The 23922-nt window shown below is 52.1% G+C and overlaps 1 protein-coding gene across 1 annotated transcript in view; it reads left to right on the forward strand.

Annotated features, from left to right (window-relative positions):
• Positions 1-7110: 7110 nt before the first annotated feature.
• MMP17 (matrix metallopeptidase 17) overlaps positions 7111-23922 on the forward strand; it is a 66263-nt gene continuing 49451 nt past the window's right edge. Inside the window, exon 1 of the mRNA XM_054220025.1 lies at positions 7111-7258. Coding sequence (XP_054076000.1) covers positions 7130-7258 — 129 coding nt within the window. The 5' untranslated portion in view covers positions 7111-7129. The remainder of the gene's footprint in view (positions 7259-23922) is intronic.

A 23922-nucleotide genomic window follows, 5' to 3' on the forward strand; every position in this document is an offset into this window, starting at 1 on the left:
TGGGAAGGGGAAGGAACTGGCAGGAGGTTGAGTTGGGCAGAGGAAGAATTTTGGGGTAAACCAGGAGGAGGAACAGCGTAGAGAGCAGAGGAAGGACCCGAGATGAGGGTGAGCATCCCTGATGCAGCACACGCTGTTTGCAGGTGGGGGCTGCAGCCCAGTGTGCGGCTGAGGTCCGGGAACCCCTTGCTCATGACTCCCTGATGGAAAGCCTGGCTTTAGAAGCTTTCCTGACCTTGCCAGAAAAATCCCCCAGAGGCCTGAGCCAGGTCTCTAGAAAGGCTGCCAATCAACATGTCGCATGTTGAAAGAAGATATATGGCCAGATTTAATTGATGAGGTGTTCTGCCACTACTAAAGTGCCTCTCCACCTCTGTAGGGTACAGTGTACTTGTGCACATAATGGATTGCTGGCTTTTGATGTATGCCATGTAATCTGCTGTCTACCTGACTGACAGAAAGCACAAACACTTACTAAAGCATTATAAAAGCAGGTCAAAAGTTTTATGATTTTTTCAAAGCCAAAGGACAGTCGGTTGTGTTTAAATAGTGCTAAAACTAGTACTTTTTTCCCCACTGGAAAACTCGATCAAATGCTAGTTTGTTGCTTTCAAGGGTGGGGTTTTTTTTTTGGTTTTCGTTGTTTGTTTTTTTTTTTGAGTAAAGTCACTATGTTCTGCTTCTCATTAATTAACCTCTAGACTTCTCTTCATTGCTTAAACAAGACAGTGCATGAAAAAAGATGTTGATGTTATTAAAAAGCGATGGGAATGCTGCTAGTGAAGAGACAATTACACTTTAGTTTGCTTTAACATGGCAGCCTGGCCTGTTCTTCTGCCTAGCTCGTTATTACAAGATCTTGATTGAGGCTTTGCCATATTGGGGAACCTGGCAGCAAAGCTAAGCCTGGGGAACGTGTGCCTCTTGTACAGTTCTATAATTCATGGGTGTTAATGCCTTAAACATTGTTCCGTGAGAAGTACGCGATGCAGCGGGGAGGCAGAAGTGGCGGGTGTTGCGCGATATGGTGTGCGCTCGCGTCTGCTTGGTGGCAACGTGGCTGTGAGCTGACTAATTAGATGTTGGAGCCATCACCGATGCTACCGTAGTGCCAGGGGACTCCAGGAGAAGACCCGAAACAAGGCATGGCTGCAAGCAAGGGAGATAAAGGAAACTACAAAATAATGTTGCTCAACTTCTTGGAGCAGAGTTGTATTGGAAAAAATACACTGGGGGAGGAGGGGGGTGTCCTGATCTTGTAGGGCATGTTCATAGGCAACAGGAGGATAACACGGCTGACCTGGGTTTGCTTAGAAGGAAAAAACCCCATGCAGAAGGGGCAGCATGGAAGAAAGTGTGAGTGTGATAGTTTGAGAGCCTAGCAAAGGAAGAGGGAGGCTGGTTTCACGGCCAGCTGGAGGAGGGAACCGATTTCTTGGTACTAAATGAGTAATAAAAGACAAAGCAGTGTTGTCTGTGAAAGCCTTTGAAATAAAGACAAGCAGTTTATGTTTGATCTGATACAGAGAATTCGGCAGAGATCCGCTCAGAGAGGAGCACAGAGAGATGGTCAAAGCGATAGGCTTGGAAAAAGACCTCTGAAACAGCATTTGATACAGGCACCTGTAGGAGTGTGATTGGCAGGGGGAGATAAAAGGGCTTTACAGCAGAGGAGAATCAAGCTGGGGAGAGCCGCAGCTGCGTGGGAAGCCAGGGAAAGCTGCATTTTTCAGGTGTTATGTGGGAGAAATGTGTAAGATTTAGACCTTAGGGTGGGTTAGAGAGGCCTAAGCTCAAGAGGGATGAGCTCCCCGTGAGATGGTTAGTGCTGCCTTGGCCTGTCGAGCCGGAGCTGGCAGATGGAGGTCCACGAGATGCTGGAGATCCTTTGCGCCAGCATGTGATTATGCAGAGAACAGGAGTCCTGTGGCCAAAAGCACTGCAAGCATCTCTGCAGCATCCCTCTGCTCCGGAGCCCTGGCCTGCAGGAAAATGCTGGTTTCCTGGCTCCTAACTCTGGCTTCCCTACTTTCATATAAACTATTGAAGAAATGTCAGTAGGTGGGTTTTTCAGTCGAAGAACAAGGAAGATAAAGCTGTAAACCCTCAAGCCATCTGTAAATGTCCCGTTCTGCTTCACTTTTACTCACAGGAAAGAAAAATCTCCAAGTTTCCCATAAGTAGTACGTAACATATATGCAACTCTATGTCTACTACTGGTGTTGGAAAAATAATTTATTTTATTTTGTTATCACTGGTCACCCACCAGTCCTAAAAGTAGGCAAGCAAATAAGTAGCTTCTGGATGCTATTAACTGCAAGCAAGCAAATTAGATTCCAGTAACTGTTTTTCCCATGGCTACCAAAGCTTCTAGGAGAACAGCAGGATAATATCACAAATGTCCTTGTTCTCACACTTCACAGCATAAACTGATTCACCACTTGGGCTCAGCAAGAAGCCTGTGCTACGAGGCTGTCCCTCGGGAATGCCGTGTGTGCCGTCGGAGCGGCTGTTGGCGGAGAAGGGGTACCACGTCAGGCCAGGTCCCCGCTCCGCTGCGGCGCTGCTGTTGCTCTCTGCCTGGTTGATAGGGCAGAAAATCATCGTTTCTCAACTTACCAAAAACATGAGCATCTGCAGTGATATCACAGGGCAAAAGAAGCTGTGGAGTGTCTACTGATAAGAATTGCTGCATATTTAATGCAAAGGATATTTTTGGTATAGCTGTGTAATTGGGGAAATTAAATCGTCTGAATGTTGTCATACATGCTAATTATACTGAAGACACCAAGAGGGAAAAATCTTGCACGTAGCACATATAGTTAGAAGATAATGACATTTTAAATTCATACTCGCCATCTTGGTGCACAAAGGTGAAAATATTTTAAGTACGTGCATTTAAGCACGTGGAAAGAAAACAGATAGAGTGTACTTGTTTACTGCTTATTTCCAAAGACCGACAATATCAGGCAGATCAGGGAAATGCAAACTTGCAAATCAGCTTCACCAGCATTTCTTATTTTGCATAAAAGTTTTGTGCTAAAAAAGACCATAGGTATCACAATAAACAGCTATCTGCCGTGTCTGACAATTTGCTTGTTCTTACTTACCGGATGATTGCAGTTATCTGTATTTTGTGGTTGCGCAAAGCAAATATTTTGGCGAAAATGTATTTAAATGCTGTTTTAACTGAGTCATTCATTTGCAACAAATGAAGCATAAAGAATGCATTTTGGAAGCTACACTTAACGGAATTAAAATCATGATGCCATTTCTTCCTTAAATAAATTCTATTCAGCAGCTCACCTGTGTAATGAATGGCATGAAAACTCTATCTACCCCCATACTGTTGTTACGACACAAGTGTGGAGTTAAAGCTGTGCCATTGAAGTGGTTTTTTAATTGACTGAAAAGGAAAGAGAAGAAAATATTCACAGTTCAGTTTGTTCTAACTAGGTTCTTCATAGAGCCCAACTCTGTTCTCTGTGCCTGCTAAAAATGTTTATAAATATGTTGGGAATTACCTTGAATAGCTCTAGGGTAATAAGGACAAAGCATCTGCTCGTCCAGCGCATACAATTATTGACATTGCAGATTCCTACAGTGCAAGACTGGCTCTGAGGTGCTGTCACAAGACAGATGCTCATAACTAATACCTGGGCAGATGGTGAACAGCACAGGTGTCGGCAACCGCAGAAGTCAGAGGCTGGAAAATTCAGGGGGATTTGGCCACCTAGAAACTTTGGGGGTTTTGTGGAGTTGGTTGGTTGTTTTCTTGGAAAGTCTCACCCAGATCTGCAAAAACTGTTCACCTCCTGCTGACTCTCAGCTACCCTAACGTTACAGTCTTTCCCAACAAGGGTTGTTACCAGAAACAGATACAAGATGCTAATTTTTAATATTTTTTTTTGACATTGTTTGGGACCATCTGGCCATCTGCTCCATCAAAAACTGATCCACCCCAGTCAGGGTGAAGCTCATCCCTGGTGTGCCGGAGGCAGGACGCTGTGCAAAGGAGAGCTCGTGGGAAGCTGGGCTTCTGTACGGTGCTCCTCCCAGGGAGGATGGAGCTGGCACCTGGGGTTAAGTCTGCTGTGGTGGAACATTCTGCAAACACCCAAAACTCAGCAATTGCAGCCTGTGCCTGTATGTAATACATGTACATGAGAAACAACCGTGGAAAAAGCATTCTCTTGCAATAGGCAAGTTGTAACACATTCCAGATTTGCTAGAAATGGGTACGCTCTTACATTTAGTGCCACAGGAAAGAATTAAAGGCTTGAAAAAGGATTAAACTATATTTGACATGGAGAAGCATCTTCCATTTGCCCTGCTGTCAATCTGCTTAGGACACTCGGTCTGATGGAAACCGTGAAGATTTTGTCCCTGATGCGCTGCTGTGAGAAAGAATGACCTGGGAGGTGCAGATAAAATGGTAGGATGCGCCCTCAAATCTTGACCCCTTGCAGTTAAGAGCAAAACTCTTCCAGCTGGAGTGGACTCAGCCTTTATCTTTGGTCCAACAGCTCACAGGCTGCCCCCAGTGAACCTTTATCCTTCATTGCCCTTATCTGCAAAATGGGATTAAAAGTTGGGGTGGAGTGTGCAGCATCTTCCAGACGCGTGAGAAAGGTACCTGAGGTAGCTTTGCTGCCATGGGATGAGGTAGCCAGGGCAGGAGAGGTGGCACCATGGCTATGGCATAGGCTCAAGCCCTGCAGGCTGCCCAGCATGGGGACCAGGCTAGTGTGCCAACTGTGCCACGTTGAGGGACAGAGTTTCTTTGTGCTGAGTTGGTTGTAAGAGAGCCCAAACCCCTAGAAACTACTCCCAAGTGCTGGAGTATTTGTCGGTCACAACCCCAAACCCAGTTTGTGGCCTTTACTGAGGTCAGTGAACTTGTGCTGGCAGTTTCTGCTGTGGAGAGTCCATCACCGCAGAAGCCACTTACCCCGAGGGTTGTGGGCTTGTCCTAAACTCTGGGCTTTCGGGTCACTGCTGCACCCTTCTCTCAGTCTTGCAGTGCTGCCTCTGCCTTCCTCCCGAGGATCACTTTGATATGCCCACAGTCATGAAAACTGCCGAGAGAAATGACCCCTAATAAGAAGAGACTCTGGAGCTGCTTAGCAGGAAATTACTACAGGTGATGTTGCTAAGCAATGCCAGGCTGGCCTGACTGCATGGGATAACGCTTCCTTGCTGGAAAACCCAGGAAAGGTCGAGGGGTGTTGGGTGGCTGCTGCTTTCTGCCGGGAGCAGTGGATTCTGGCATAGAGTAAATAATTATCCTCATCTCATCGGGGCTGGTGTGACAGTTATTGGAGGTGGGAAGATGTCCCCCGAGAGCAGCAGCAGCTGCAGGATGGACAGGACGAGATGGGGACAGCGGGAGATGCACAGAGGAGGAGTGAATCCTGCAAAGGGGAGAGGGATGTACAGAGAGGGGGAAACACCCCCCCGGGAGATGGGGGCTGTGTGGCAAGGCGGCTGTGGGCATCTTTCCAAAGTGAAATGAAATGGTGAGCAGGAGCTGCCAGCCCCATTGCTCAGCACCTGGGCTCAGGGAGCTCCTGCCCTTCGGAACCCCCTCCCTGCACCTGTGGAACCAGGCTGGGCTTGGCTGGGCTTTTTAAGAAGTTGAACTTTGCTTTAGTGAGGAGCAAAGCCCTTGAGCTACAGCAGTAGCTCTATTTGGCGAGGCTCTGAGCCCTGTAATCCAGGGGTTTTCCCTCCGATTTCTCTGGTGCTGGAGCAGTAATCTCAGCCCAGCTCACGGGGACACAGGGCAGCACGAACTCACCTGCAGGAAGCGAGGTTTCCCTGTCAATTCTCTTTAACTCTTCTGGACAAAGATTTCTTCTCTCTCCTCCACTGCTTTGCTTTAGTCCTGTTTGATATTAAATATCTCCAGAAGCAGCTACGGTTCATTGCTGAATTAATCTATTTGTGCAGAAGGTGTCATATCAATGTCCGTTACAATTTTGCCCCAGCAGCATCTAGAAGCAATTTTTCATCTCTGACAGTTCTTCATTATTTCCATTTCTTATTTATTTTTTTTCTTTTTTTAAGAGAGTACACTTACAGTTCCCATTATAAAACAACTTTAATTTCCAAAACCGTTGAGTGTATTAATGTGCTAATGGAAAGTAGGGAACACAGATGCTAAGTATGAAGTACCTTTTCATCCTGAACCGGCAGGAGCTGGAGATGTCAGGGTGTCCCCTGCCATCTGGCCTGTCAGAGCATGTGGCAGATTCACAGTTCTCATGGGAGGGCACACTGCAGAGGCCACAGGATCCCATTATGCCGTTTATGGGAACAAGCCAGACATTTGTCTCGCTGAGCCTGGGTGTCAGTTGGAGATGCACCAACCACCCAGCCTTTTCCACAGCACTTCAAAAAATTCGGAGGATGGGACCGGTACTTAAAGAAACGTTGATGCTTAAAAAGAAGCGTGTCGGAAACCCGAGGGCAGACGCAGACGCGAAGCCGAGAGGGGACGCAACCTGCGCGGGGACTGAGCCCTCTCCTCCCGGCCGTGTGGAGCGGTGCCGGTGCTCGGCGCTGCGCAGCGCCGCGGCCAGACCGCGCTGTACCGCCCCCTCCCCGCCGGAGCCCTGACACCGCCTCCGTCATTAGCATCCCTTCCTCCTCCTCCTCCTCCTCCTCCTCCTCCTCTCCCTCCTCCTCTCCTCCCCCGCCGCCGGCCGGGCGCAGAGGGGTGCATGGCAGGAGCGGTGGAGCTTCGGCAGCCCCGGGCAGCGGCAGCCGCCGCCGCCACCGAGCCCCGCTTTGCTCCGCGCCAGCGCTCGAAGCAACTTTCTCGCTCCGCGGGGTGCGGGAGCGGGGCGATGTGACCGCGCACCCGCCGCCCCACAGCCGCCCCGGCGGCGGAGCATCCCCAGCGGAGAAGAGCGGAGCGGAGCATCCCCGGCGGAACAGCGCGGAGAGGAGCGGAACCTGCCCGGCGGCGCGGACGCGGAGCGGAGCCCCCCTGCCTCTCTCCCCGGCGGCGGCCGCAGCCCGGGGCGGGAGCGCGGATGCGGCGCGGGGCCCGGCGGACCGGCGGAGCCCAGCGCGGGGCCGGGCCCTGCCGGGGCGGGCGGCGGGGGGCGCAGGGCGCGGGGGGATGCTGAGCCCCGCCGCCCGGCACCGCGCCCGCCGCCGGGAGATGCTCCTCGTGGTCGCCCTGTGGCTGGCGTGGCAAGAAGCCCCCGCAGCGCCCACCCCCGCGGCGGACGACATCACCCGAGGAGTTGTGAGTTATCCGCGACCCCCCCCACCCCCGCCCGACTCCTCTCGCTCCCACCCTACCCGGCCCCCGCCTCTCTAGGTGTGTCCCCCCCAGCTCCGGGCATCGCCGTCCCCCGCGGCGCTGGGCGAGCTCTGGCGGCTGGAAATGCCCCCCTCCCCCTGCGCTGCTCGGTGCCCCCCTTAGCAGCCGGTGCCCTCCAGCTTGTACCCGCTGTTCGGAGGCCCTTTACACCTGGTGGTCCCCCAGCCCCCTCTACGTGGTGCCTCGTGTTACACCCCGTGCCCCCCCCCCCGCCCACTGAAGGGTCCACCTTCCCCCCTGCACTCAGTGCCCCCCACCCTATCCCCACTGCACGGAGCCCTTTTGAAGCCAGTGCCCCCCTCCCTTGCACCCGGTGTGCAGTGCATGCCCTTGCAACCGTTGCCCACACCCAGTGCACGGTGTCCCCCCTGCACCCATTACACTGTGTCCCCCTTGCACCCCGTTGTGGTGACCCAACTTTCTGCCAGCCCAGCACCACGGGGTGATGGCCCCACCAGCCTTCACACATGGATGGTGATTTCTCAGACACTGGGAAAGGGCTGGCCTCTCTCAAGGGCTCTCCACCTGCGGTGGAGCCGCACAAACTCCCGCCAGCAAGTGGGGTAAAATGGCATGTCTGGAGTCCGAGCGATCCCTGGGGACTGGGATGCCCTTGGGGATGTTTTAGGGGCTGCGCTGTGCCGGCAGCAGGCGGAGGGTTGACTTCATTGCGGTGGTCTGCACAGCGTGGGCATCCTTGTGGTCCTGCCTCTCCACCCACAGGTGCCCACTTGGTTTGTGGGGAGCTGAGAGGTTTTAGCAGGCAGCGAGGGCTTAGGTCATGTCCCTGCCAGGTCACGGTGCCAGCGGGTCCGTACAGCTCCACGGCGTCTTCCCTGAGAGGGGAGAGATGGAGGCTTTTCTCCTGCAGGAGGAAAAGTTTCCTGTAGCTGATGCCAGCTGTAGCTCAGAGAGGAGAAACCCTACAACGCGCCAAACCCAGGTGTTGGAAAGCTGGCTGGGGCTGGGCGTGGACGAGCAGTCCTGGGGCTGGACCCGCCAGTTTGGAGAAATTCCCTGAAATTCACTGAATTTCAAACCGCTGCCGGTGAGCTGCTGTGAAGGAGGACGGCAGGGCTGATTTGCAGCACGGCTGGGTTATCTAACGAGTGGGGCTTGCACGGAGCAGTGCGCAGGACGCCGACGCCGAGCCTCGGCCACTGAGTATGTGCTCCGGCTCACAGGCTCCTGCTCCAACACCTGCCAGGAAGGACAAAGCATCCCTTCGCTTTGTCCCATCGCTTCCTCGCAGAACAGAAAACGTGGGGAAAATAAGGCACATCTGCATCATTATGGTGCATTTGCTTTCCTCTATAACCGAATGTTAAAGCTGGAATTAATATTTCATGCAAACAGAACATGAATTGGTGTATTCCGCCCCAATCAATTTGACTCAAACTTCGTCTTTGACCTGCTTTTGCCCTTGCTACCGTACATGCTGCGCTCAGCTTTTACAGGTTAAATGTTAATACTCGAGGGGGCTTATTAGTTATCGCTAACGGCTTTCAGGCATTAAGGTACCTTTTTTTTTTTTTTGTCCTGGACTGGATTTGAGCGGTCGCTCAAAGCCGTGCTGAAGAGCTGTGTCAGTCTCGCAAAGCAAAAGATGCCGGGGATGGTGATGACTGTGCCGGAGTGAAACTGCGGGAGAAGGGGATTGCAGTGCCTGGCGTCGAGAGGCTATTCAGGCTTGGGGAGGACAGAGGAGATGATGTCAGATGGGTGTCTTGGTGATTTTTTGCTGGGGCAACTACATCTCTGTGGCTGGAGACGGCGCTGGTGGGGTTACAAAGGGGTTGATTGTAAGACAGGTTTGTGCTTATGCCCTCTAATGAGCAGCAGGGAGCAGAAAATGCCAGGTATTTTCAGAGGTGTTTGTCAGGAAAATACTACTGTGTGGGAAGTGAGAGCTTTCAGAAGAATTATTTGATGTCCACTTTAGGAAGCAACTAAGAAATTAAAGATCTGTGATGCATTTCAACCAAATATTTGAAAACTAGGAAGCATGAAACCATGGCAATAGAAAGCACTGCTAACCTTTGAAAATTATATCCAGCAATTCTCTGCAGTAAAGAGAGCACAGTGTCAACAGAGCTTTTAGATCCCAAATACCCCCCCTTGCAGCTGAGAGGCCTTCAGTGCCCAGCAGGACTGCGCCGCCGAGCTGCGTCCTGCGCTCCGGTCCTGACATAGGTTAGTTTTAAATGAAACAGCGATGCTGGGCCAAATTAAAGTTCAGCAAAATGCGAGAAGGCTATAATTCAAAGGCAGTTCTTGTTAGAGTGCTGCCCAAAGCAATATAATATTGAATGATTCTCTAGATTTCATTACTAGTGGAATATCCTGCCCACTTTATAAATCTAGCTTGATTATTAATGTTTTTATTGTTCTCCATTAGCTGCTCTAAGAAAGAGAGCATAAAATAGCAGATGGAATGGAGTTTGACTTGAGTGTTTGCCTTGAATTTTAGTATGTTGCTTTTGAGATTTACTACTTTCCATTTTGCGCTGCGGCCTTTACAGTAAACCCCCCAGCCCCTCCTCACCGTGGTGCCCGGCGCTCGCTAATCGCAGCTTTTTACGGCTGTTGGGCTTGAGCGTCTCAGGGGTGAGAGCAGCAAAAACTTCATATGTGTTAGTAGTAACCAAGTAATCAGAGCTCCCACTTCACTGGGCTTTGAACCAGGTCCGGAGGGAGGTCTACCTTCGAGTTTTGTTGTTCAGACGAGCCGGGGCGGTGGAGTCTGTACACAAGATGTTGACCTGGAGACCTGCTGCTCTGTAACGGGGCTGGCTGTTGAGCCAGCAGGTCCGGCCCGTGGGTCCTCCCACACGGCAGCTGTGTGGTGGGACATTGGGTGCCGGGCAAAAGGTGAGTGTTAGGGTTTGAAGAACCCACGACACTTTACTGTCATTTAGACAGTTATTCTATCACCCAATGTCATCTCCCCACCCTGAAAGGGGAATCGGGGGAAAAACAAAGAAACATGAGGGTTGAAATATAAATGGATTTAACAGAATAATACTAAATAATTAACAATACTAAAGAACCAATATTGATCTTGATACCAATACAGAATATACAAGGACCATACTCAGCCCATTCCACCAGCAGGAAGCCAGGCACTCCCAGCAGGGACAGCAAACGGGGGACACTGCAAGCGCTGCGGCTTCAGGAGGAAGGGAAGGGCTCGAGGCTCCGGCACCAGGGCAAGGAGTTCTTGGAATCGCAGCCACCATAGAAGAGAAAGCTCCTCGGCAAACTTTCTAATTCATATTGAATGTGACGTTCATGGCATGAAATAAATCCCACTGGCAGCCTGGGTCAAGTGCCCGGGTCTCGCTCCTCCTCATCCCCACACCTGGCGAGCTCGATTGAAAGCCACATCCCATAGCTGGCTATAAAGTAAATATTTGCACAAATTCAGACACTAGAGTCTTCTAAAAATGCAGTTTTCCCAGGCATTAGAAGAAACCTTACTGGAAAGTAAAATTACTGAAAGAGAAATGAATGTTGTGTTGCTCAGACCAGGACACTGAGCAAGCTTGGCCCCGAGGGAGACACTTTGATGTAGTGCTGGGGTTGCAGGGTGGGAGCTGGCGGTCGGGTGGTGGTGGTGGCATCACCGAGATCATCCCTTGTGGAGATGGGCTCTGGCGTCAGTGGCCAAGGGACGCAGGAGTGCCGGGAAAGTTTTAGTTTGTCTGCCAGAGCACGGGTGCAAAAAAGACTAGTGTGAGCTGCTTTTTCTTGACTTGGTGGTCAGGGGTGATGGGGAAGGTCTGTGTGTGCCCCCCAGGCGTTTCTCCAGCTGGGCCTTGCTGGGCATTCCTGGGGGCTTGCGTACGAGCGATGCCTCCCTTGGCCTCCCGCTCACAAAGCCTGTCTGTGTTGTTCCCAGAGAAGTTGCTCCCAGGGGATGGAGGCATTTGCATTCATGGAGACCACGGACCCGCGTCCCCCTTCGCCGCCATCCCAAGCGGCTCTTTGTTCAGGGCAGGGCCCTCGCCTTTGTGGCAGCTTCTCATTTGAATGACAAGGATGTGCCTGTGGGGAGAGCCGGGGTGGCACAGAGCCCTGTGGAGTGGGCTGGGGGCGGACAGACAGAGGTCCCTCTGTGTCCCCACATTGGGGAGCGGAGGGGCAGGATTCCTACAAATCTGTGCCCTGCGTCTCCTAGGTGCCGGATTTCAGAGCTGAAGCCGGCCCACGCCTGCGGAATGGGCTCCTTCTTGCTGTCCCCGGGGTCTGTCCCTGCCGGCAGGAGGGTGGGAGCATCCTGCTGCTGGCCCTGCCACATGCCCACGTGCTGGTCCAGCCGCGGTCCTGCCTGCCCCGGGATCAGCCAGGAACTCTCCTAAATTGCTGCATTTAAGCACCTGGGGCTAGGCACGATGTCCCTGAGACACAGGTTACCTCCTGGTTCAAGGCTTGGGATAATTAGCCCTCTTAAAGTGAAATTCTTGTATGGAAATAGGCTGTTCCCTCTAGCAAGAGAAACTACCAGACTCGTAACCTTCTGTTTCTGCTAATGGGGAGATTAAAAATTGATAATCCCAATTGGAGCTTCATTCAGCCTTCTAAAAAGGCGAGTCTTTCAGCACAAAATGCTCAAATAGATTCCCTAAACAATAACGCATTCAGGCCAACGGCGTCGGAGAGAGGAGCTTTGCTTGGCTCCTGTGCCTCTAAAGCACTTCATTGCCTTCCTGGACCGAGCAGTGGCCATCCCAGGTCCATGAATTCCCTCCAAGAAAGTTAAGCTACCATGTTAAAAAAAAAAAAAAAAAAAAAAAGTGCTGCTGGTTACATTTTAAGGTACCTCTTGAAGCCAAAGTACAATGCAAACTAAATTGGCTCGACAAAAGGCTGGCTGGAAGCTTTCAAATGGACAGGCTCCTGTGAAAGCATTTAATCTGGTATTAAAGCCCTGGCTGGGTTGAACCGCTATTTCCTTTTCAGATTTGAGCACCCCAGACCTCCAGATACAGTAATGCAATTTCCTCCTGTGCTTGGCCGCTATTGTGGACCCAGCCGTGTGAATTACCCGGGGTAGTTAAGCTAAATTACCCGCTTTAATGAGACTCTTCAGGAAGGGCTCGGAGCAGGTGGGTGAAACCCTGCTGTGACTGGGGGCTTCCCCATGGTTGGTGCTGGGGATGGAGAGGGTGTGCCCCCACCTTGCCCTTGTTCTTCATCTTTGGGTGCCATAGTGAAGCGTTGCGGGGGTAGCAGAAGCTCCTGGCTGGTAGGACGCCCGCAGGGGGACCCTGCCATCCCTGGTGGTAGCGTGTGGTGGAGCTGTACCTCTGCACCCTCCCATTGCCCCTAAAAACTCCGGGGCCTCTCCCACAGGAGGTCGCTGCCTGCCTGTGCTGACCTGACTCAGCTTGTGATGTTTCATCATTCTCCCTCATTAAACTAAGCTTGCGAAGAGGCAATGCGAAACGCAGCGCGCTCCCATCCCCTGCCTGGCATCGGCCGGGGCTCTCACGTGTCTGGATGTGACTTATTGGTGGGACAATGCACGTCAGCCTCGCCGAGGACACAGGGGTGACACGGGTGATGTCGTCATGAAAACAGGGGGTTTAGATGTCTCCGACACCCTGCTTTGCCCCCGCAGGTTCATTAGTGGCAGCGGCGGCTCGCTCTGACTCATCGCCGGGGCCGCGCACTAATTTCTCATTATTTACTCATTGGCAAAAGTGCTGCAGGAACGGGCTGTGCGGCTCCGGGAAAGGTCACGCTGCTGCTGAGGGAACCTTTCTTTCTGGATGCTGTGGGAGCAGGCGCGTACCCGGCGTGGGTGTCGGGTCCTTGCTGGCCTCACGGAGGTGACAATGTGGGAGGGAAAGGCCCTCGCATCCTGGGTGCGGACCACCGGCTGATGGTAAACCTGGGCCACCGCGCCGTCGCTCTTTAAAGTGTCTTGTTCAGAGTAGGGCTGCACTTGGAAGCCAAGGATTTGCTTTCAAAATAATCGAGTTCTGACAGCAACAGTTCTCAAAATGCTTTCTTTAATCAAAATCACTTTAAATGGGTAGATTTGGGAGTTTCGGAAGCTCTTGCTGCTGCGCGTGTGCAGCTGCATGTGTCTTCTTTGTCCCAGATTTTTATGAGGATTGTCTCTGATTTCTGGGTCAGAGAATTAAGAGATTTGATGTTATATTAAAAAAACCCACACCAAATCACATATGCAAAGTTAAATCCAGCACGAAACAAAGCAGACGTGCGGGGGCGAGGGGAAGAAGTTGCCAAAGGACCGGAGAGTTTTAGATAAGCGTAATGAGAAACTGCCTTTGACAACAGGTTTGTGCAGAGGAAAGTCCTGCCGCGAGTGATGTGGAGTAAATGTCAATGTTCACTGAGGACTGTGGACTTCAGATGGGACTCCGGCAGCTTGATTTGCCTTGATGATTTAATAGAAAAGAACCCGATTACATCTGAGGAATTTTCTGCATCAGAATAAACCACGTGCACAGAAAGTCATTCTTCCAAGAAATCTGGAGATGATCTACAGGTCCTGGTGAGAATGGTCCAAATACGGTGATTTAGAAAGTGGCAATATATTCAGGATTTCTTTTATATTATTTTTTCAAGAGGGAGTTTCTGCCTGTTGACTGTCAGCGGTCAGGCAGCGTTCTTCACACCGGCTGACATATTATTTCATCCTGACAATATTGATCTTTTGGGTGAACAAAAGCAATTTTACCTGTGTCACATGGTCCGTACTTGAAGGTGATGGACATGTTTGGATAATATCATCTTGTCATTTAACAAACCCCAACTGGCACCTCCTGTGGTTCAGCTCCCGGCTGCTGAAGATCACCCGACAGCCCAGGCACTGCCGTTACATCCTGGGTTTGCTCTGCAATTTGAGTGTGTCCTACACGGCCTGCTACGCACGTCCTTCTTTAGGTTCAAAAGGTTCCCTCATCCAAAATACAAGTGGGAGATAAGAGGTGTGGACTGCTTCATCCACACGTCTGTCTTCATTTGCGGAGGTTGCCTGTCCTACACTGTGGTGGAGGCATTTAATCCCATACAGCTTCCCCAGGGCTTCCATCCCAAACCACCCAGCTCTGGATTTTTCCCGTTCCCACCAAATGCTCCTTGCTGGAGATAGAAGATTACCAAGAGATCAAAAGAAAACTTCACAGACTATTGCCAGACTTTGGAGATGTCACTGTCGAAGGCTTTTTTGAGGTTGAGGAAGCAGATGCAGGAGCGGCGTTGGGACCAAGTGAGCAGCTGACCTCTGGAGGGGACCTGAATGGGATAAACAGATAGAAAAGACCGGTGTGTGAGGAAGGGGTTCCCATGGGATCCCTTTTGAGAGGAAAGCCTGGAAACACTCAACTGAGGAATTGTGCACTTGATTGGCAGCTGTAGACTTTCCAAAACGCTGTGAATTATAAGCTATACTACTTCTTCTCAGGCTTTGACTGTCTACGTATCAGTCAACCCTTCATGGAGATTTGTGTTTCTCAGTGAGATGTTGTCACATGCAGGAACACTACTGCTGACATTGTGGCTGAAGTGCATCTCAGGAGATGGATTTTCACGTTTCTCTTGAAGTCAAAGCTGTGACTCCTGGTGCCCTGAGCTGCTGGGCGGCTCTGCTGGGTTCCTCCACAGCCACCCTGCATAATTATATTACCAAACATTTGGAGGTCTGCTTGGCTGAAGGGTGTAACACGAGAAAATGCTCCTTTTGTCCTCCTGTAGCTCCTGGGAAGTTTTGTTATAAGATGCCAAAAAAAGCATGAGGACCAAAAAGACACCATGACTGCTAGAGACAATCCCAACACGGCTCCAGATCTAATCACCTGTAAGGTCTGGAGTTGATGAATTCAGCCTTTGGGAATGGGTGTCAGGTCTCATTTATCACTGAGCAGGAGAGAAACAGAGCGGTCTCTCCCGTTTGTCTTGAGCCCACCATGTGGGATCTCTTCCGGAGATATTACATCCACTCAACATTAGTTATGTCCTAGCCGGTGCTTGTCCGAGGCTGCGCCTTTGAGAAGGCACGTGTTGGGGAGCATGGGGAGCTCCCACCAGCCCATAGGCTTGTTCCCACCTTGTTACTTGTGTTTACTTTATTGTTGCTGTTCCTTCTTCGTGCTCATAGTGTCCCTCCGGCACGTCTGGCAGCAGAAGGGCGGTCAGTGATGCTGCTCGAGAAGCATCTTTGCTCCTTTGACAAATTCTCTGCATTAAATTGGCTTTTATTTTTCTTGTTTGTTCTCCATTTTGTTGCTGCTCGGCAAATTCCCTGTTGCTCTGTACCAAGCCATGCTGTCTCTACCTTTGCACCTTTCATGTCAGAGATGCATTTTTGTTCAAAAGCGAGAGGAAATTGGGTTCACGAAGGGAAATCCCTTATAGACGCGTTTGTGGAATGGCAACGTGTTTTATATAGAAGGTGCAGCTAAAGGGTGGTTTGGGACTTCTGCCATATTTTGTTTATGCTCCAGAAATGTATCCGCCAGGTCTGATCAATGAGGCTCCAAAATGAGGAATAATCTTGGATGGCCTGAGCCGGCACTAAAGTGTACATCAATCCAGTTCTTCCTCCCGGGCTGGATGCATGTCATACTTCATGACAGAATGACAGCCCTGTCAGACAATCTGTTGCTGTTTTGGCATTTCTAACACACCTCGCGCTTTGGTACGCGCTCACTCAGTGTCCAGCAGGATCAAGATAATCTAGAGAAAACCAGCTGTCACGCTCCAGGGTCCCATATGGGCGGTGAACGGGGCAACAGCAATTGGAGTAGTCTTCGACAAGCTCACCTGGGTTAAAAAACCTCTCTCAAGAAGATACTAAAACCCTCTTTCTCTGCCTAAAACAGAGCACCGAGTGCCTGATCTGCCAGGCTCTGAGGCATGAGATGTAGTTGTTGGCTGAGAAACCGTATCTCTCGCTGAAAGGTAACCTGAAGTCTGAGCACCAGGTCTCTAATTGTCACAGGCTTCCCTTTGTGAAGGGTGTCCAGTCCAGCCTGGAGTTGGGTGGCTTTTCTGGGGTCCCCTCCTTTGACTATAACAGCAGCTCCCTGGGGTACAGCGCAAGGGGCTCCACGTGAGAGGCTGGCTCAGCGCTTGTCAGCGTTATGTATTTTGGCTCTTAAGAGCTGCTTCATTCCCTGTCAAACTGCAGCAGAGCAGAGGGTTGTGTAGTGGAGGAAGCAGCGCTTGACGTGTTTGCTCGCAGTTGCAGTATGAAAGCGACTGCTGCTGCATGGGCGCTGGTAGCAGTTTGCGTGTGGTCAGGCTGCACCTCGGCAGCGTCCTGGCAGCGCTGAGATCTGTCGCTGCTCGTGATGCTGCCGGGAACAAGAGGCATCGGGCATCTGCGGGACCTGGGCCTGCCCTGGCGGCAGCTACGGGATGCAGCTCTCCCAGGTGATACCCTGGAGTGACTTCTGCCTTCTGGACACTTGTGGGTCTGCTGGCCGGCCCCCAGGTTGGGGTAGGTGTGTGCCCCGTGGATCTGCTCTGCAGAGCCCACCTGTGGAGCTAGGCCAGCTCTTTTTATCCATACTTCTGGGGATTTACTTTCCCTGGTCTATCTCTTTCCAGCTAGGTCTTTCCCTGGATCAGGGTTTGCCAGGAGCCCAGCAGCTCCCTACAGACAAAGCCATTTTCCCAGAGGAGCAGCTCCTGAGGGTTCCTGCTCCCTGCCTGGGCTGCACCCGGGGTGCAGAGGTTGGAAGAGATGGGTGATGGCAGGTGCCCTTCTGCACCCACTGGGGAAAGCCTGCTCCCCTCCCTGCAGCCCTTTGGTGTTAGCGGAGCTACAATGGAAAATCGCCTTTTTGAGCAAAAGAGGTTTCTTTCTGGGATAGCAAATGTCTTGGTGAGCCAGGACTCCAGAACCGAGATCTCCCCCCTCACAGCCTGTGCAGGGAGCTCTCCTGGGAGATGGACATCAACCGCTTCCCTTCTGTCCCTGGGTGGGTGGTGGGAAGGGGCCTGGCGCTGCTTGGGGACACCCTGGCATCCCCGTTGGTGTCGTGCCGGTGCCCTCTTGTGGAAACTGGGAAAATATCCGAGAAAATACGTTGGTGCTGGGCTGGATGCGAGGTTGGAAACCCACCTGTGGGAGCAGGGTGGGGTGCTGGGCTCTCCCTCAGGGTCCGCACTGTGCCCAGCCCTCCAGACTGCTGCCTGAGCGCCTTTTTTTATTGCTGTCATTAATAGAGGGTGAGGGGAATGGTATTAACTTAGCCTGGGAGGCAGGGGCTCCCAGCGTTCAAATCCTGCCCCTTGGTGCAGACCTTTGGTCACTAAATCCCTGCTTGGTGACAGCAGTCCATGCGTTAAGTGGATAATATTTGCAAAGTGTCTTCTGCGCCTCCTTGCTCTTATTCTGCAGTAATTGCCTTTTACCTCACAGCACATACCTGTATCAACAGCTGCACAAACTTTGACTTTCTTCTTGAAATCATAGAATAGTTTGGGTTGGAAGGGACCTTAAAAGGCCATCTAGTAAACCCGCCCTGCGATGAGTAGAGGCATCTTCAACTAGATCAGGATGGTCAGAGCCCCATCCAACCTGACCTTGAATGTTTCCGCGGATGGGGCATCTACCACCTCGCTGGGCAACCAACCTGTGCCAGTGCCTCACCACCCTCAACATAAAAAATATCTTCCTTATATCTAGTCCAAATCTACGCACTTTTAGTTTAAAACCGTTACCTCTTGTCCTATCGCAACAGGCCCTACTAAAAAGTTTGTCCCCATCTTTCCTGTAGGCCCTCTTTAAGAACTGGAAGGGGCTTTGAGGTCTCCCTGGAGCCTTCTATTCTCCAGGCTGAACAACGGTGGCACTGAGCCCGCCGGGTATGTCCCATAGCCTCAGCACAGGCACAGACCCACCGTCCCCTGTCTGTGGTGGCTCTGCTGCTCTCCTCGGGAAGGCATGATGCCACTTTGGCCACCTCCTGAAAATGTCAGCGGGTGAATGTGTCCGTGGGACCACTGTGCCAGTGTGCTGGCTCTCGCCTTCGCAGCCCAGCACCACCCCTCCGTTGCACTCGGGCAGCTCCAGCCGCAAAGGGCAATGATTAATAGCTGCCCTGGAGCAAACCTGCTGGTGCCAAGCATCTTCTGACCCCACCAACCGCCTCGCTTCCAGGCCCCTTTGTAATATCTGTCAGGAATCGCGCTATGTTGTGTAGGAAACGCCAGCTCAGCACCGTCGGTCTGTTTTCCATCCTCTGTTCTGGTTTCCCAGCCCTGCGGGACCCCGGTGAGCCAAGTGCCCGTCTCCCACATCTGCCACGGGAACAGCTCAAGCAGTGGATCTACCCTTGCTGCTCGGGAGGCTCCAGTCCCACAGCTTCTCTGAGTTAAAGTTCTCCTTATCTTCTTCACGCTTCCCTCCTATCTCATTTATTAATAGCCTCTTCCTGAAAAAAAACAGCCTCTGTTTTAAATTTCTAAAGAATGTTAACTATTAAAACCAACTTGTCTCCTCCTGCATTTCCCAGGTGCTTGGCAGCTCCTATTCGTTGCATGCTTTCCTGGAAAGCCGTGTCTCCAAAAGCCCAGCTGTGCTGGCAGAGGACATCGGTGCCCGCCCGAGGCAGGGCCTCTGCGTCGTCAGAGGCGAAAGGGAGCCGGGGTTGCGGGAGCTTTGTGTCAAATTAATCCGGAGTCCTTGGGCTGACTCACTGTCCCTCCTGCATCGTGCCTGTCTGTGCGATCACAAATACTCATTTTTGCTTGTCTACTTAGAGGAATCGCTTCTCCAGGCAGGGACATCTCCTTTTTTTGTAGCTCTGGGATCATCTCTCAGCCTCTAGGATATTTAGACCCACACCGTGTCTGAACCCGGACAGTCCTGAATTCATTCCCTTTTGGTGAGGGACAATATTGTATTTCAGATGTTGCGTACAGGGAATTCAGTTTTGGGAGCCAGACTTGCTCAGAGCCAGGTTTGAATGGGGATGAGGAGCTGAGCCCTTCCTCACGTGCTCAGAGAAGCTTGGCTCTTGTTCAGAGCCAAGAGATACAACTGCAGAAATTTAATTAACATTGCAAAACCCTTTAAAGCAGAGTTTCTGGCAGAATTACCAGCTCCGTGGGTAGGATGCCTGAGTGGCCTCCACAGGGATCTGTCACCAAATAACAAATGTTTCTTTGCCCGGACAGTTGCGAGGACAATGGAGGAAATCGATATGGCACGTTCTTCTCTGCCGGGGTAGCCTTGAACCCTAAAGAGAAAACTAATTGGCAGCCAGCTCCCAGCACATCACCTCGGGATGCTCCAAAGAGCTGGAAGTTGCTGGGAAGCAGCTGGGAGTGGGGCGATGCACGGGCTTGGACCACCTGGGGAAGGGCGCAGGGTCTGGCCATCATCTGTGGGTGACGAATCAGGGCTGGTGCGGAGCCCTGAGCAGGGGCTGGTGCAGAGGAGGTCACCTCCATGTGCAAATTAGACTTTTATTGTTTATAGCAAAAAAAAGTGACCACCTGCAGCCATGACTGGGCCTGGAGAAAGAATAATAGTAAAGGCAGTGGCCAGCAGAGTCAACTACACACCCAGCTGGTTCCTTCACAAGGATGAGAGGGGCAGAAGGAACTACTCTGTTGAGATAATCCCGATACCTCCGTTTTTCAAGTGCTTACAGGTCTCCGTCCGTATCGTCCTGGTGGAGGAGCTGGTTCCTGGGGGGGGCGGGCCACACGCTGCAGGAGCAACATTGCTTTCTGCTGTGATCGTATCATCAATGTTCAGATGGGCCGTGCTCAAGCCGTCCAAAAAGGTGGTGCCCAGAGCCGTCCCTTCGCTGGGCTGTTAGACTGAGGGATCACTGCTGATTCCCAGGGGGCCTTACCTTCAAGGGGTGTGAGACCCTATTAGCCAGAAAAAAGGGCGATTCTGGTCCTCCTTAAGAAGTGTAAGGGAAATTAGTTGTTTCCACGGCATCAAAACAGCTGAAGGAAGCTGGTGGACTCCAGTCTCCCTGGGCCTGACTTGCTGGCACGCAGTGGGGCGGGAGGTAACCGGCAAGAGCAGCGACCGAAGCAGCTGCAAACAAATCCTTTAAGGACTCTCCTGACATAAATAAACATGGAAAATAGATGATGTCCCCGGCACTCTGCCCTCGACTGATGGGAAACAAGCTGCATTAACATAGTAGTTCAATAACCTGGAAGAGCTTCAAACGAGACCTGCTCGCCAGCCCCAGGCGAAGGGGGAGCGCTGCCTGTGAGCGTGCAAAACAAGATTAGGAAATGTGTCAGAGCACGAAGCGATGGGGTGAGAAAGTGCTCGAAAATTGAATTGTGAGTGATGCTGGTTTTCCTATGAGGAAGAGCAGAAAGGGGAGGAGGTGTCTGTAGCTGGTGGTGGATGTGGAAGGTGAGGGCAAGGGCGCCAGGTTTGTACCCTGAACTTTGGAGCTGTGACCTGGAAAAGTCACCTGGGTTTTCTGTCCATCACACGCGTACTAATCGTGCTTTCTGCAGGGGAATATGCCGAGAGTTAAGGTGAGGGCACATAAAGTCTCCTAGGGGACTTAGTGATGCAAATCCCATCCCCAAAGGTAGGGTTCCTAGGCAGGGGGTGCTGCTCCGGCTCTTTGTGGCACCGAAAAGCTTGAACTTCACCCCCAGCCCACCCTGCTCCTTCCTGCTTCCCACCGCTTCAGCCCATCTCCTGCTTCAGCCTTTAATTAGACAGGACGGGGCATTACCCCGGTATTCAGCGCTCCCTGAAAGCTTCTCTCTTACGGCAGCCTCTGGATGGATCAGAGGGGTTACCCGCTTCTTTTATTCAGACCGATGCATTTCTCCGGCTTCTTTAGAAAATTCCCTTTGTTCATTAAAGGACCTGTCTGTTAGGGCCCAGATGGCTGCTTTTCTCTCGGCTTTAGAATTGCCTGCTTAATTTCCCTGGTGCCCTGCCAGCCCCACGCCGGGGAGGGGGATGGAGACGGTGCGGCGGCACCATGGCCGAGAGGCTCTTGCAGGGCTTCCCCGGCACCGTCCCTGCCCACGGGGACAGCCCTGGGCAGGACGGGAATGCCCTGGTCTGGTGGAGTGATGGCCGGAGGACCCTTCCCACCTGCTCAGGGGTCTCCTAGTGATCCTATTTCTCCCCCCTGCCCTACCAAAACAGCACCCAGGGGTGCTCGGTCCTGGCACTCGCATCTCCGACAGCCTTTTCCTATGTCCAGCTTGTGCTAATGCTGTTTCCTTGTGTTTTGAATTTGACTCTTAACATCAACTCTTGATTTCAGTGCGCTGTGCTTGTGATGCCCATCACCCATGCCTCTGGCAGGCATTGGGTGCCCAAGGCATCTCTGGGCATCACCGCCGGTGTGTACCAGCGAAGGGCTGGGCACCCCAAAAACCCCACACCATCCGAGTCCAGGACAAGAAAAGCAGACACGGCTGAAAGCAGTGCAAGCGTTTTAGGTGGCGGGGGGAGTGCTGCAACCCTGGCTGGGTTTGGGGGGACGGGGGGAGGCTTTGCAGGAACCTGCCCTGCTCTGCTGTGGATTCAAGAGCAGGAAAGCCAGGATGAGAATTACCTTGGCACTCAAGGGAAGGTGTGTTATGATCAGGCAATGCCCAAATATTTTTTATATAGTGACTTTTAACATGCAGCTTCATTCCAGAGAAAAATGTTGTTTGGGAGGAGGGCGGCCGTGTGAAAGCAGCACTCCGTCAAGGCGGCTGACAGCAGTGCCCTGCCGCGCAGGCAGCGCTGTGTGGCTTTGCTCAGCCCTGCATTTTGCAGCCCTTTCTCCTCTCCTCCTAAAGCCGCCTTCGCAGGAGGGGCTCCTCCAGGAAGGCAAACCTGCAAAAGTTGGTTTGGTGACTCAACCGATGCGCCCGTGTTGATGTCTCAACTGCAGGAGGCGGCTCAGGACCCCCTGAAAGAAATCACATCTTCACTTCATCGCGATTCTTTATTCCCTTGCTGCAGGTAGCATCGCAGATAAGTGGCCTCTTTGCTGAGGGGGTGGTGGCGGCTTTTATGGAGTCGGCCTCTTGCTCATTTTCACTGCCTCATTTCACGGACTCCCAGCACTGTGTTTTCAGGTGCGCAGTGCTGTTTTATGTAGGAGGAGGAGTTTTGCCTGAGGTGGGTGAGGGATGTGTGTGCTGCAAATGCATCCAGGGTGTGATGTGCTGCCGAGGTGCCGGACACCATCTCCCCTCCAGTCCCCCCCGCCACAGCTACCCTTGTTGGGGGTACCACCTCTCCTTCACGTTTCAGATGTAGTGCAGAAAATGCACCTTAGCCTGAACACATCTTAACGCAGTCATGATAAATTCAAAGCTCACCTTGGCAGGGCATCCCAATGCACGAGTTTGCTCATTGATTTTGTGGCTCAGCATCCCTTCATCACACCTGGGTCTGGATTAACCTCCTTCATCTCTTGCTTTACCTTTTCTGGCTGGTCCAGATATTCATGCCATTTTTCCTAAGAGAGAAGAGGAAGCCTCACTGACTTACCCTAAAGGACCCTTGATGCTAACATTTCATCGCCAGGTGATGGGTGCACTTAATTTAATTCCTTTTCCCTTATTCCAAGGCAGCTGCAGAGCCAAAGCCTCTCGTGGGAGTGCTTGGCCACAGCGTGGGCTGGGATCCTTTAGCAAAAGGCTTTGAAATCTTCTGATTTTATAGAAAAATGAGCACTGGTGGTTACTGCAAGAGGGATGCCAGAAGCCAGGCAGGTTTTCCTGGCACAGCTCGGTTTGCTGTGCCCATCAGCAGGGCAAGGGCAGAGCCGGGGGTGCCTGTACCGGTGGCCAAGCCTGCGCTGCGCAAACCTGGCTGTTGCCACCCGCAGTGGGGAGCCGACCCAGGCTGTGGCAGCAAAAGCCCTGTCAGGTCTGCATTAACCAGCCGTCACCAGCGATGTGACGTTCCCGATAGGTGAGCGGCGAAACAGCTAATGACTTCTGCCATTTGACAAATGTTTCCTGACACTGCTGGGGAGGTCATCGTTATTTCCCCCGGAGACATTTGTCTTCTCGTCCCCGGTGTGTTTGCATTCAAGCCACATCCTGCCTTCTCTGCCTTTGCACAGCAGCTGGCGCCTGGGAGATGCTGTCTGTCCCGGGGTGCCGGGGGCAAGGGAGGACTGAAGTCAGCTCTGTGCACCCCGTCTTTGCCCTGCTTAAAATCTGAGTGCAGGCAGCTGAGAGAAGGTGTGCGTGGGAGCGATGCTGCTGCCTGCGCCCTCAAAATCAACCCTCTGTGTTGGAGAACCACCACCCCTGGAGGGATTTAAAAAACGGGTAGGCATGGTGCTTAGGGACATGGTTTCGTGGTGGTTTTGGCAGTGTTACATTGATGGTTGGACTCAATGATCTTAAAGGTCCCTTCCAACCCAGACGATTCTATGAGAAGAGCCCAGGGGATGGTGGGGCATGAGAGGGAACCCCTCTTGGTGTATTCCCTTGCTGCCCTCCTGCCACCGCTGGAAGACTCCCCCCTATTTTCCGAGTTGTTTCATGGGTCCGACATCCTGGGTGATGCATTGGGCAGCTCCTGTAGGTGAGGCAGCCGTTGTTCAAGCCCTCTCCGTGCTGTTGGGGGGCCGTTCTCCCGC

The sequence above is a fragment of the Rissa tridactyla genome, chromosome 13 (genome assembly GCF_028500815.1).
Source record: "Rissa tridactyla isolate bRisTri1 chromosome 13, bRisTri1.patW.cur.20221130, whole genome shotgun sequence".
In the NCBI taxonomy this organism is placed as follows: Eukaryota; Metazoa; Chordata; class Aves; order Charadriiformes; family Laridae; genus Rissa; species Rissa tridactyla.